The sequence below is a fragment of the Ammodytes marinus genome, assembly GCF_949987685.1.
Source record: "Ammodytes marinus genome assembly, chromosome: 18".
In the NCBI taxonomy this organism is placed as follows: domain Eukaryota; kingdom Metazoa; phylum Chordata; class Actinopteri; order Uranoscopiformes; family Ammodytidae; genus Ammodytes; species Ammodytes marinus.
The window spans coordinates 10,907,408-10,920,869 of record NC_137222.1 but is presented as its reverse complement, the minus strand read 5'-3'; the positions used below and the strand labels follow the sequence as shown (position 1 = coordinate 10,920,869).

The following is a 13,462-nucleotide window of genomic DNA, read 5'->3' as shown; positions in this document are numbered from 1 at the left end:
CTCTTAAAGAAAAAAGAAAAAAAAATATTGTGTCTTTTGCTTTCTTGAAACAAAGAAGAAGACAGCCTTCATGACTTTGCATACCCATGTAAGCTTTTCTTCTGCATGTATTCTTATGCCTGCATTTTGTAGGGCTACATCTCACCGTCTACTAGCATTTTTTGAGTGTGACATTTCAGCTTACAAACAAATAACTGTTTAGCAAATGTTTGAATATCTACTACTGGTTGTATCTAGATTCTAAAGTCAAACTGAATTACAGGCCCCCTCAAACCAACATGTTTTACATCCAGTAAAAGCCTCACCCATTACAAAAATAAGTAATGTTTTATTTTTACCCCAATAGAGAAAAATACATAAAATACATAACATTTTAAAAATGTACTCTCAATTTGGAGAAAAATAAACATATGTTACAGTTACACAAAATTCCTCAATACTGATAGAAAACAAATCAACATTTTACACACAATAAAAGTGCAATTAGGATTTTTTCAAAACTAGTTTGAAACCAACAGACCGCACATCCAGTGGCTCCCCCCAGTCAGAGATGAGCTGTACTACAGCACACTCTAGTGGTTTACACTTTCAAAGGCACATTTTTTGCCAGAATGAAAAATAAAACATTAAAAGCAGACTTGTACTATTTTAAGTACCACTACAGACCAAACTTATCACGACAAATCTAAATAAATTAGGTCCAGACATTTTGAGTCACTCGTCAAATGAATCAGGCCCCCGCCCACCTCTCAGAGAGATTAAGGGTTGGGGATTCCCTGAGAGTTTATTTTTGTAAAAGTGCACAAGATTTAAAAAAAAAAAAAAATGCTTAAAAACTCTAAAACAATAACTTGAGGAGGCAGATTTTCAGATACGACTTTGGGTGTTGCTCTTCTCTCTGCTCATAGCTTCTTCAACCTACAACACTGAAGTCCCGTCAGCTCACAGACACATTCATACATCTGGATAAAACCTCTTTCAGGCCTCTTTATTCCATCGAGGTATGATGGTCCTGCGGTAAGTCCTTCGTTCTGAGATGTTGCGTCTGACCTTGATGACGGATGGAGGAGGCGTCTCCAGCTCCAGAGAGGGGCTGGAGTAAGCCTTTTTCAGCCCGTCTCCCTCGTCCTCTTCCTGGGAGCACGTGGCTTTATCCAACAGCGTCAGCTCCGCCATGCTCAATGCGCTACTGCTGCCACTGCTGCTCTTCTTTATGCTAATACAGGCCTCCAGCACCATGATGTAGATCTCATAGCGACACATCTGCACAGTTTAAACAAGAGACAAGGGGAGGGGGGTCACCTATGGGTCTTTTTTAACTTGTATTACACACACATGACACACACACACACACACACACGCCAAAACGTCCTAACTCTCCAAAAATGACCTCACTCATAAGGTTTAAAACTCTATTTGGACCTCACAAGAAAAGTTGTACAAGCACATGAACACCCACGCACACACAAACCCACGCGCTCACACACACACACAAGCACAAACACACACAAACGCGCACGCACGCACACACACACACACACACTTTGGCTCAGAACACTGTCATTAACCTCGCGCTGCAGGTACTCGGCTCTGACTCGATGCTCCTCCAGCTCCTTGGTTTTGGCTTTCTTGCCCTCTGGTTGGTTTTGCTGCAGGTACAACAGGTCTGCCTTGAAGGACTCCAGCATTCCTGCATGAGACTGCAGCTGACGTTCCTGCATGGGAGAGTAGAACAGAGGAACTGATTTCATGCAAACGGGCGGAAAGTATTAACCCCAGTCTGACTCCAACTGTGCAGGTGAAGCATGAGAAATGTGCTTCATGTGATTCATTCCTGTGCTGTGTTCAAAGTTAGAAGAGTATGTAGGAAGGAATCCTACAAACGAAAAGACAAACTGTTTAAAGTGAAACAATGCAATTAATTACCTTTGCACATTTCTGTACACTCGGGGGGTTTTAATGCTACAGCCTTATTTGGTCTTGGCTGATGGAGCCTAATGTTAGCATAAGTTGGCAAACTTTTTTCAGTTTTTCTTCTTTGTGAAAATAGACATGACAAGTGAGTCAAGACAAGAATCAACACAATATATTTGGTGAGATGAAAGGAAACTGTAGCAGAAGAAGAAAAAAATCAAGGGGTCTACGTGAAAGACTTTAAGCCATTATCAATTTCCCGGTATTGTCACATTTGGCTATAGTTACGCAACCTTGAAAAAACGGGAGAAAATTAAATTCTAATGAAAACAAATGGGATTCATAAGAAACGTAAACAAACAGCTGTTTGAATATTTTGGTTATCATATAAAATACTGAAAAACACATGAACACATTCAAGTGACTTGTAGTGATTATGTCACAAATACCCGAGTGTGAGCGGACTGCGAGGCGGGGAGGATGGGCCTGCAGAACCTCCTCTGGGAGCCCACGGCGGCGGGGAACGGTGGCGAGGAGTGAAGAGCCGATATCAGGTTGATGCGGCTGATCCAGGAATTCATCTCTGCTCTGGATCTGAGAGGGAAAAACAAAACCCGTGTTGTTGTTAATAACGTCCGTGTCACACACTTTAAAACACAGTCAGACTTCGACCCTGTGTGCTGTGTGACTTACGAGGCCTGGAAGAGGAAAACCCTCCAGTCAGCTGTCTGCAGACGGAAGACGTGCGGCTTCTTGGTGTAGTCGGCCGCCTGCTCGGCCAGAGAGTGATGCACGCTCACCACCTCTCCTTGGCTAGGCTGATCCCTCCTGAAATAATCATCCTGACACACACACACACACACAGGGGAAATTACTGAAAAGTAGTGAGAATTTGGAAAGACCCTAAATTCTATTTAAATATACAATACATGTTATTTACAACATTGGGTACTGTTAAGAATCCTGTTGGATAGTTCTGAGTAACTGACCTTCTGTAAGTATAGGACCATTCCCCTCAGCACTCCGTAGAAAGTCTTCCAGCTTCTTTTCCCCCAGGGAGCTGCAACACAGAAACACCAAGATTAGACAGCCCATATCAAAGCTCTCCACGTTATTAGGAAATAAGAAGTTAACAGGCAAGAAATGATCAGAACGCAGGCTTCATCCTTTGTTATATTAAGGAAGAGCTGATGCTGAACAACATTATCAACATGTTCAACATAGGCCTACTGTATACAGTATACATCAACAGATGAATTTACATACAACAAAGTTTTTCTTACAAGAGTAGGTGCTATTAATTATTGAATGCATTTTTCAAAATCGTGCAGTAGCTCAAACAGGGGGTGCAGTTACTCTTTAACTTTGTTAGCAAAAGAAAAAGGATAATATGGAGTTCTCAGACGTGTATTCATGAATTAAGAATAAAATATAAAATTATTAAAATTAAGTTCAACCGTTATATAATCTAAAATATAAATTCAAAATAGTCATTATTAAACAACATAAAAAAGAAATGCAAAAATTATGTTGTTCCTGCTTTTATATGTATTGTTGTTTAAAAGTCAAATCAGCTAAACCACAGACTTTCAAGTTGTATGCATCACTCACTGCGTTTGCCGTCAATGTCGGCGTGGATCTTTCTCTGGAGGAACCCCTCTTTGACCACAGAGGCCGTTTTATCATGGGGAACATCCTGGAAGGGGTTGGCTTTAGAACGCAGCGACGCACAGTCTGACGCATCTTCCTCTGATAACACAGAGCTCTTCAACTCGTCCTCGTCACTTTAACGGGCAAAGAAAGACTGTGATGAGTGAACGATATGATAGAGGCAGAATAGATGATTTTTTTTAAGACAATTTGTATCGGTCCACTTACACGGCCCACTCCAGGGGCTCATTCTTTATGGAATTGTAAAGACTCTGCAATGAAAATGAAAAGGGGAGAGAGAGGTTAGGGTAGTTAGGAAATTTGACGTTGATTTTCTGGAATAACGGATCAAAGACAGCCTTACTTTTAAGAGGTCTTTGCTGAAGTTTTCCCCCTCATTCATCGTGTCCAGGTTGGACACAAACTTAGAGGAGGACATGCATTTTCCAACATTCTGTTAACATACACACAAAACACACAGAGATCATCGTATTTAGTAACACAGCGCCACGTCAGAACCAATTGTAAGATGTTATTCGTCATAAATTCTTCTCACCTGTCCATGCAAGTCAGTGTTCAGAAGCATCAAAGCACATGTAAGGGCCAACGCAGACCCTGAGGATATACAAGAGAGAAGGGAAATGACACATGTATCCATCACATGCAAATGCTGGCTGCTGTATCTTCAAGAATAAGAAAACATTAATAAAACCACGGCCGCCACTCACCAGAGGAGGAGTAGGACTCAGGGTTGCACTGGTGGAAACGGCAGGTGAAATGCTGCAGCACACGCTCCCTCTCCTGGGTCTCTCCTATCAGCACCACCACCTTCAGGAAAGATCTGGAAGAGAAAGAATACAATTAAATAAAAAGATTACAATGCATCTTTCTTTTGTGAGAAATGCAGCACACACAAGAAAGCAAACAATCTCCAACTCCATAATTCTCACCTCAGGGCATGATCAAGAGTGTGTCCGGTGAAGTCAAAGAATTTGAGGTACTCCTCCCCGACAGCCCGACTGAAGTCATTACTAAACAGAGGAGACATTCTGTGTCAGAGTCGTCAATTATAACTAAATATCTTGACATGAATAATGGGACTGTTATTGTGGGAGTGATTGTTGGTGCTTCAGTCAGAATTGGATGCAGAGGAAGATGATGTGGTCTGGTTAAACAAAATAAATATTTAAATCATGTGACTTCCTGAATATGATGGCCAAATATCAAGCATAGCCATAACCAAAATAGGTTGAGAGATACCCTGTTTTTTTTTGTTTCTGGTATGGGTCAGACTTCAAAAAGACTGGCTCCTACACTTCCCATAATGCAACTCATTAGCATCTTTGGTTAGACTCTCTCATGTCTGGTAAGTGCCAAACTATTTTAACCTCTACGCCCCCAGTTCCTAAAACAGACTTCCTGTTACTGATCGGTAGCCAACATGCTCCTGAAGACATCACAGGGGATATTTTCCTCAGACTTTGACAAGACACAGAGGACATTATCAAAATCTGTCAAATCTTGCAGAGTGCCCCTTTAAAGCAGCTCCGAGTAACATTTAAATGTCTTTTAAACAGTTTTTAAACATGTTTCCTCTCATAATCATAAATTACATTTAACAGCAAACGAGACCATCAGTGCAAAGAAAGACGTTTTTATAGAGTTTTTATTACTGCGTTTGGTCTGGTCGTACACCCAGTCCGATTTTCGGTTCACGCGTGCATGCTCTATGGTCACATATCCGTATTGGTCGCAGATTACAGTGTGGCGCAGCAACGTGATTTGAGAAGCCTATCCCTCCAGGTGAGGGAAGGGGAGCGGGAGCCTTGTTTGAGACAGTTATTTGTCGTCATAATGACTTATAACGGGGCTGAACCATCAAAGAAAAAAAAGAAAATGCAATGAAGAAAAGCTAAAAGGGAGAGTGATAGGCGGGCGGGAGGGCGTTGCCAAGCAACGTATACACAATTTCACGGGAGCAAACTGGACTGCAGTGTTTACTCCTAAATGAATGAGCGGTAGCCTACTAAAACAAAGTTTACTTTGCCTCACCAGCATCATCATCTGAAATAGTAATTATTTACAACAACATAAACACATTACCTCATCGTGATCCATACTAACTGCCGTCTCTCGTTCATTCGCTTTGTGTGAGGACACGGAATCTTTCAGCTCCATGAGAGGTGACACTGCATCAACTCATTGCAATCAGGTGTGTGTAGCACTGACTGGCATTAGTTGATGCTGTGTCACTAACCACTCTCACGGAGCCGAAAAGAGTCCGGTGCCCTCACACTTTCAACACACGGACATGCACTATGTTGCTTCCTGATCATTTGAATCTCGCATGCCCGGCACGAGCTAGAAAACAGCTTCACGACAGCTGGCATCATAAAAATACTACCGCTTTTGTCCAAAGGGGCCGCCAACGTGCAATGTTACTCGTAGTGGCTTTAATGTTACATGGCAGAGGATGGAATAAATAAGATCTCCGTCGGGCTTCACTCTATCTTTGAGGAGGTGGATATACTGTTAGTATGTCTTTTGAAAGCGAATCTAATAATATGTGTATATGTGTTCATCTCTTTTGGCTCTTTAGTTGCGCAGTTGACCAATGGTTCTTCCTCTGGTTATTGAGGTTGTTCACGAGCTGTGTGATTGGGGTTAAGTGGAGTCCCAAGGTTGTTTGATCTTGATGCATTTCAATTTCTGCTTGAATTACCATAGCAAAGGTTTTTGTCAGCGGATCGGAGTGTGAAAGTTGGTTCCTTTGTTATTCTTTGAAATTGTATGCGCAGCACTCTGGTAACGATTTATTTCATTGCATGGTGTCTTGTATGGTGTATGCATAACATAATTTTTTTTTAAATCATTCATTCATTATTTTACATCAATGCACCGTCTCCATAGCCTCCTGTATGGCTGCACATGTTTTCAGTGATGCCACACATCACTTTTAATGCTGCACATGTTGAAGAAAGCAAGACAACAACATATAAACAATATGTACTTACTCTTTGTCTAAGTGCTTCACCACATCCACGCGTTGGATCCCATCCAACTGAAACAGCCGTTGGGCGAGGCGGCAAGCCTTCTCTCTGTCCGGCTCACCTCCGTTCATGTGAGGCAGTGTCGCCTTCTCAGAGGGTTCTGGCTGCAGCTCTCCATTGGCTACAACTGTTTGCACGGCTGCGCCCTCGCCACCTCCATTTTCTTCTTCTTCTTCTTCTTCTTCTTCTTCTTCTTCTTCTGCCTGATGTGACGCCTCCGCCTGTGTGTCCACCTGATTGAACTGGGCCTCCGCTGTCTTCATGGCCATCTCAGTCTCAGGCAACAGCTGTTCCGTCGTTTCGGTCTCATCAGTCTCATCAGTCTTTTCTGGCTGCTGGAGCTCAGACGGGACGGCCATACTTTGCTGCTCTGTGTCTTCCCGGGCTTCTGCTTCAACGCAAACTGTCGGCTCTGATTGAATGGACTCTTCTGGCAGTGGCAGGTCGTCTGCCTTCTCAGACAGGGTTGACTCCTCCATCAGTTCCACCTGTTGTCCTAACTGCTCATCAGAGTGTGCCTCCTCTGCTTGGTTCTGCTCCGGCTCTTGGGCCATTTCGGGTAGCTGGGACTCAGGTGACACCTCAATGTCCCCTAGAGCGGTTTGATCTAGTGCGTCCTCAAAGATCTCAGTTGGCTCTTCTATCTCCGGTGAGCTTTCTATCCTCTCTGTGTTTTCTAACGGCGGTGGTATCGACGGCTCTTGGATGTGTTCGTCCGCGGCCTCCGGCTGTTCAGGCTCCACGTTCTGATCTAGGTCTCGGCACATGTCTGGCTCTTCAGTCTGTCCAGTGGGATCTTCATGTAACGGTTCTAGTACCTCTGTGTCCTCTACGGTACAAAAGTTCTGCCTTTCCTCCAATAGCTCTGACTGCTGTGGATCAATTAGCTTATCTGTGTTTATGGTCGCTCCAGTGTCGCCAGTTTGTAGTGGCTCTGCAGGAGTCTCCCTACAAAGAGTGGATGAAATATGCAATGTCGTCAACGTTATTAAAGTACTTAATACTGTGACATGGTTAAACCTGCAGTGTGTAGAATTTTGGGTTTTATTTCCTAGCAGATTTTGTAGAAAGTAATTATAATATCTATAAGTACATTTAATTTAGTGCATAATAGCTGAAAAAAAAATTTAATTATTATTTTTTCCCTTAGAAAGGGTCTCATATATGTCCATATTTCTGCATATTTTGGACCAAGGCCTAGTGCCGCCATCTTGAAAGTGTCATAGTTGGAATGTCATCAGGTGCATTGTTCAAAATTTAGAATTGTTCTTGTCCTTGAAGGCCACTGTAGCTTCTGTTATTATTCAAAAGGGGTGGGGTTACCCAGGGAGTGTTGCATTCTAGAACTTTGTAGAACTTTCTTGATGATGTCATATTACACACTGCACCTTTAACATATTGGAAGCCTTTGCTGTTAAAGCACACTTCCTGTTCCCCTTTCGTAAGGCGATACACTGCAGGCAAAAACAGGCTTTATATATTTAAATTTGTAAAATTTAAATAGAGATTTTCACTCTGGCTTTATCCAACATCTAGATGTTTGGTTTTCAAAGCGATGCAAATGTATGCATTTAGCTACATATTGCCAAATTTACAAATGTATTTAAAGGAACATTGCTGAAAAAATAACTGTAATACAAAATATGAATGTGTAATTTAAGTAATCAACTGGCAAAGTTTTATGAAACTATTCACTAGCAGTGTCTGGCCTGAAGTTAAGCCCACAATACTCACACATCACTCAGACAACTGAAAGCCTCTGTCTCTCCACTTCCCTCAGTAGAGGACACGTTTGTCACACTGGGCTCCTCTTCTACCTCTCCTTCTTCCTCCTTCTCTTCTTCAGTCTCAACAGCATTGGCTGCAGTTTTCTCTTCCTCTGTGTGTCCCTGTCCTGTCAGCAGAACGCTGGCCTCCTCCTGTTCCTTTTCTAGCTTTAAATATACAAAATTATCCGTCTCGTCTCCTGAGCCTTCAGTGGCCTCAGGAGTATCGATTGAGTCTGCAGTTTCAACAGGATCTGCGGATGCTTGGTGTCCCTCCTCTGCTTCTGCTTCTGAGTCTGTCCTCACTGGGATTTCTGAAAGATGGATATGAATACCACGCTTCAGCGATTAAACAAGAACTCATTTCTAATAAATAAAAACTTCAGTAAAACAAGAATCACAAATGTGTTGTGCTCAAACTCAGCAACAAATGAAGAAACATTTGCTGTTTGACACCTAAATAAGATGTCTCTCTGAGGTACACATACCGTCTAACAGCTCCTGGGTTGATCCTTCCTTTTCCTGTGTCGTCGGCTCTTGCACATCTGCAGCATCACATGGCTGGAAATTGCAACACAGGCCCATCAATCATGAACGCAAGTTGTGCGAGAAAATCTTGTGATTGCCAGCAGGTTCATCATGCCTGGGCACCCCGAGCCTCATCTGACCAGCATTATGTTGCCTCTTTCCCTTCCCCCTCATCTCTGCTCAACCCACTATACTGTAGTTACTCAAACACGTGTTTCTAAGGAGATAAAGACTGAGCTGGTGACGGATGTCGAGGTCTACGCTCGGCTACGGAAGGGGTTATTGACACAGGAAACTGTCTCAGAAAACGCACAGAAATAAATAGGCCAAACTCTAAATAACGGCAGTGTGACAACATCGCACCTGGCTTTGCCTCACCTCCCATACAGTTAGTACGTACCTCAAAACCATTTCCCGTCCACTCCAGATCTGAGGTCAGACGAGGTGAATAAAACCTGTCTTCTTCCTCTGCGTCCGCCTGCTGCGTGCAAAGTTCAGGGTAAGCGGCTTGAGGTGGGCGAAGTGACGAGGAGGAGGCGGGGACTAGATATGTCACGTCGCCAGAGGCCAGCTCATTGGCCAAGCTACTGTCATTCATCATCATGATTGGATCAGGCATGTCCCACTGCACCGTGGCAAAGGAGAGCGGAGGGCTGGTGCAGGTCATGGGCTGCACGGGCCATATTAACTGCTCCCACTGCTCAGCATCCTCGGGGAGTTGATCCATCCCGTGTGTCTGGTCTACCTGTTCCTCTGTCTCTTCCCACACATTGGCCAGTTGTTCTCCATTGATGTAGGTCCAGGAGCCTTGTTGGGGCAGACGAGGGACTGGCTCCTTGACATCTGGCCGAGAGGAGCGCACGCTTTCCTCCTCCATTGGCACGTATCTCAGTCAATACAGTTGTTGGGGTTGTTTAGAGGGGGGGTTTGGTGAAAGCTGTTGGATATGTAGATGTTGTCTTGCTATACGATGTTCTCCTCTGCTGTTTGAAGGATGATCATTTTGTAAGATCCAATACAAGTAAAATCCTGAGGTAGGTTACGACCTCCAAACATGCCATTTACAGATCTGTGACAAGAGAAGAAAAGAAAAAAAACGGTTAGAGACCACAAATCCGCCCCACCCCCTGTGAGGCAACATGAATAACTCGAGTTGTGGGAGCCTGATATCGTGTAACAACAAAAGCAAAATTGTTCTGTTGAACAGATTCCTCAAGAAACAGCACAGTATACAACAAATAATAAAAAAAAAAAAACATTTCTGGGGAAGCCCCAGGAGGGATATCTGGTATGCTGATAGACAAAAAGCCATTCATAACACTGCTCTATGTATATTTGCTAATAGTAATGTCATAACAGGCATGTCTTTCCAGTGGCTATAAGAAAAGAAAAAAAATGTATGCATATGTGTGAAACTACTGCGAAGAGCATTTTAAAAATACACCCAACACTCCAAGGAGTACAAATAAACTGACACCCGTGATATCACAAAAGTACCACTAACACACTCACCGTACGTTCAAATAATCCAATTCGGAGAAGGTGTTTGTCTTTTTTTATCCCATTCTGCTCATTTGTCATTTTCTTAAATGTGTACTTCCTGAGCACGGACACATTAAAATCAGTCAAGCAAGTGAGCGAGAGAGAAAGCGAGACGGAGGTGTTGTGCGGATTAGGAGAGAGGCGGAGGGGTGGGGTTTGAGAGAGGGGGGTTTGTTTCTGGTGAGCAGTTTAACAGTCTGTCACCTCCTGTGTGTTTATCGTTTTATCACCACGCAGCACTGAGACTGTGCAAAGGATCAAACCGTTAGGAGAGATGTGCATGATGTCAAAACAAACCAGGGGCATCTCTTCAAATAACACCCAGGCTACATCAACAACATTAATGAACAATAAAACACCTTAAATCTTTTTTCTCTCTCTCTCTCTGTCTCTCTCTCTCTACACTTTTCTGTCTATCTTCATTATTCTTGACACGTCATGCAACCCACATCCGGGACAGACCTTGACCACATTTCCTGTGAGGGTGCTCACTTCTCAGTTCCTGTCAGGGTGCAACAAGTGCTACAGTAACGCAGATTAACAAAGAGGATCTGTAAAAGAATCACACTGTTTTTTTTATCTAAAATTGTGGAGATGCTGAAACCTTTATTAAAGATTTTGTAAGCAGTATTGTCTTCCTTGAGGTTTGCTTGTTGGAAATGGGCAGTATAATAAACTGAATTTAAAAATAATTTTACACCAGACAGATTACAATCTCTGGCTGCTTTTTCAAAATATTTTGTGTTGCACATAATAATGCAGTTAATCCTCTGTGTGCTGTGTTATCTTTGGCAGCACTGTTTATGATAATATCAGTAAGAAAAAAAAATATATATATACATATAAATATATATACAGCTCTGGAAAAAATTAAGAGACCACTCCAAATGTTCAGTGTCTCTCGTTTTACTATTTAAAAGGCATATGTTTGAGTAGAATGAACATTTTGGTTTTATAATATAAACTACTGACAACATTTCTACCAAATTCCAATACATTTTTAGTCATTAAGAGCATTTTCAATAAGTTATGTAGAGATGAAGATTTAAGAAAACTCCAGACTGGTCTCTTAATTTTTTCCAGAGCTGTATATATAAAAGCTCAGATGATGAGAAAGAATCAGGTTTTTACTCTCATCAAAGAGAAAACAATAAAATAAAATCAGGAGACTTTTAGCCAAACGTGATATTACTCAGACAAACTGCAGTCCGCCCTGCAGCGGAAAATAGCACAAGAAGTTGATCACAATGCATGGGAAGTTTATACAGCACATCACAGGCTTGACAGGATGGTTCACACAATATTAAAGGAGAAATACAAATATGTATAAAAAAAAACACACACACACATACCAGAGAGGATTAAAAAAAGGAACACCAAACTGGGTTAAGTGAAAGCTGTGATAAGACTAAAAAATGTGTGTGTGTGTGTGTGTGTGTGTGTGTGTGTGTGTGTGTGTGTGTGTGTGTGTGTGTGTGTGTGTGTGTGTGTGTGTGCACATGTGTGTGCGTGCGTGCGTGTGTGTGTAATAATAGAATTTGTCAAAGGAAGATAAAGACCGCCTAGTATGTCATTCGCTAATTTCTTCATGTTCAAACATTTAAAAGAGCAAAACCAAAACACTGAAAAATCTCATTAAAGAGGAGTCTTTGGAAGCGTGACTTACCCCCTCCGGGCTCCTTAAAGCAACATCATATGATCAGCCGGCTTGTGAGGTTTTAAGTCAGGTCTGATGAGAGGGAAAAACACACCACTGCATTATACTGGGCTTATACCGCTGTCAAAGAGCCGTGCCTTCACAGACATATTCACTCGCACACAGACACACACAGACACACACACAGGCACACAAATAACCCTCAGTTGACTACGTCTGAACCTGCTGCGCACAACAAACAAGCCTCACATCCGCTCCCTTCGAGCCGAGCAGGGTTTAGGTCTGTGGTGTCGCATAAAGATGCATGCAAGTCACAAGTCCAAGTCTGGACAGGGTACTCCTCCTCAACCCTCATGCTTCCTTTCCATTTTTGAATATTTAAAAACTAGACTTATGTGTCCCTCTGTCCTGTTTGTCTCCCAGCAGATATGGGTGGATAGGGGGTTAGGTTTAGAGGACGAATAGAAGGGGAAAGCTGCTGAGTGGCTACAAAGAGGAAGAAAAGGACACATTGTGATTGGCAGATAACTAGCGCTCAGAGATACCTGAGAGGCCCCGAACCACGCCCACTGACCCTGAAGGCATTCAAGCACACACACACACACACACACACAGGTCGGGTGAAAGGAGTGGCTCGGTTTCATTCCTGCAAATGACACCTGGAATGATGTGGTTAAACCAGAAGGCATCCAGATACAATATGCACAAGTCACTGGCTGCACTGGAATCAACCCATGCCTGTCTGTCTATTTGTTAAATGGCTTGGTTTCTGGCAGAAAAGCCTGTTTAACAAAGATAAGATTGGGATTTTTAAACGCTTACTTAACAAAGATAAGATTGGGATTTTTAAACGCTTACTTACCTGTAAGAGCAAGACTAAATAGACTGCAAACATTAAACTTTTTTTCTAATGTCTTTTTTTGTCTGCTCATTCCCCTTAATTTAATTGATTTGCCCAAATAAGAAATATAACAGTTAAATAATAGTTTTAGCATTTCTGACAGTGTTTGCAATGCATTAGTAATCATTATTAACATGATTTGAATATTTTATTCTACTATGTTCTTTATTTTTTTGGCTTCATCTAATTATTGTAACCAGTTTAGAAATAGCAGCTAAATGATGGTTTTAGCTTTACTGAGAATTTTTGGATAATAAGCTTTCATTATTCACACAGATTAGCATCAGATTCAAAACATGGTTAGCTTATTCGCAGTAGCATTTATTATGCGCGTCAACAATTAGCATTTGCACTCTGGTTCAAGCATAGTAGCTAACCCCTTTGGGTAGTAGTCTAACTAGTTAACCAATTGGTCAGTAATAATATGTAGCATTGTAATTCGTTATTAACAACT

General features: G+C 42.2%; 1 protein-coding gene across 3 annotated transcripts; it reads right to left on the bottom strand.

Annotated features, from left to right (window-relative positions):
- Positions 1–437: 437 nt before the first annotated feature.
- Positions 438–12,520, bottom strand: LOC307265266 (uncharacterized protein). Of its 3 annotated transcripts, XM_080046922.1 has the most exons (17): positions 12,357–12,520; positions 12,117–12,179; positions 9,309–9,977; positions 8,869–8,941; positions 8,349–8,694; positions 6,579–7,562; positions 4,515–4,595; positions 4,293–4,405; positions 4,121–4,179; positions 3,929–4,018; positions 3,793–3,836; positions 3,526–3,698; positions 2,904–2,974; positions 2,608–2,756; positions 2,364–2,508; positions 1,569–1,715; positions 438–1,263 (listed from the first exon to the last, which is right to left on the bottom strand). In XM_080046922.1, exons 3-17 carry the CDS (start codon positions 9,783–9,785, stop codon positions 979–981), a joined length of 3,237 nt encoding a protein of 1,078 aa, XP_079903048.1. In that variant the 5' UTR covers positions 9,786–9,977; positions 12,117–12,179; positions 12,357–12,520; the 3' UTR covers positions 438–978. The 3 variants fall into 3 exon arrangements, with proteins under 3 accessions (XP_079903048.1, XP_079903047.1, XP_079903049.1); XM_080046921.1 differs by having other exon boundaries at positions 12,117–12,520; XM_080046923.1 differs by lacking the exons at positions 12,117–12,179; positions 12,357–12,520 and adding an exon at positions 10,421–10,542.
- Between the last annotated feature and the right edge of the window lie 942 nt (positions 12,521–13,462).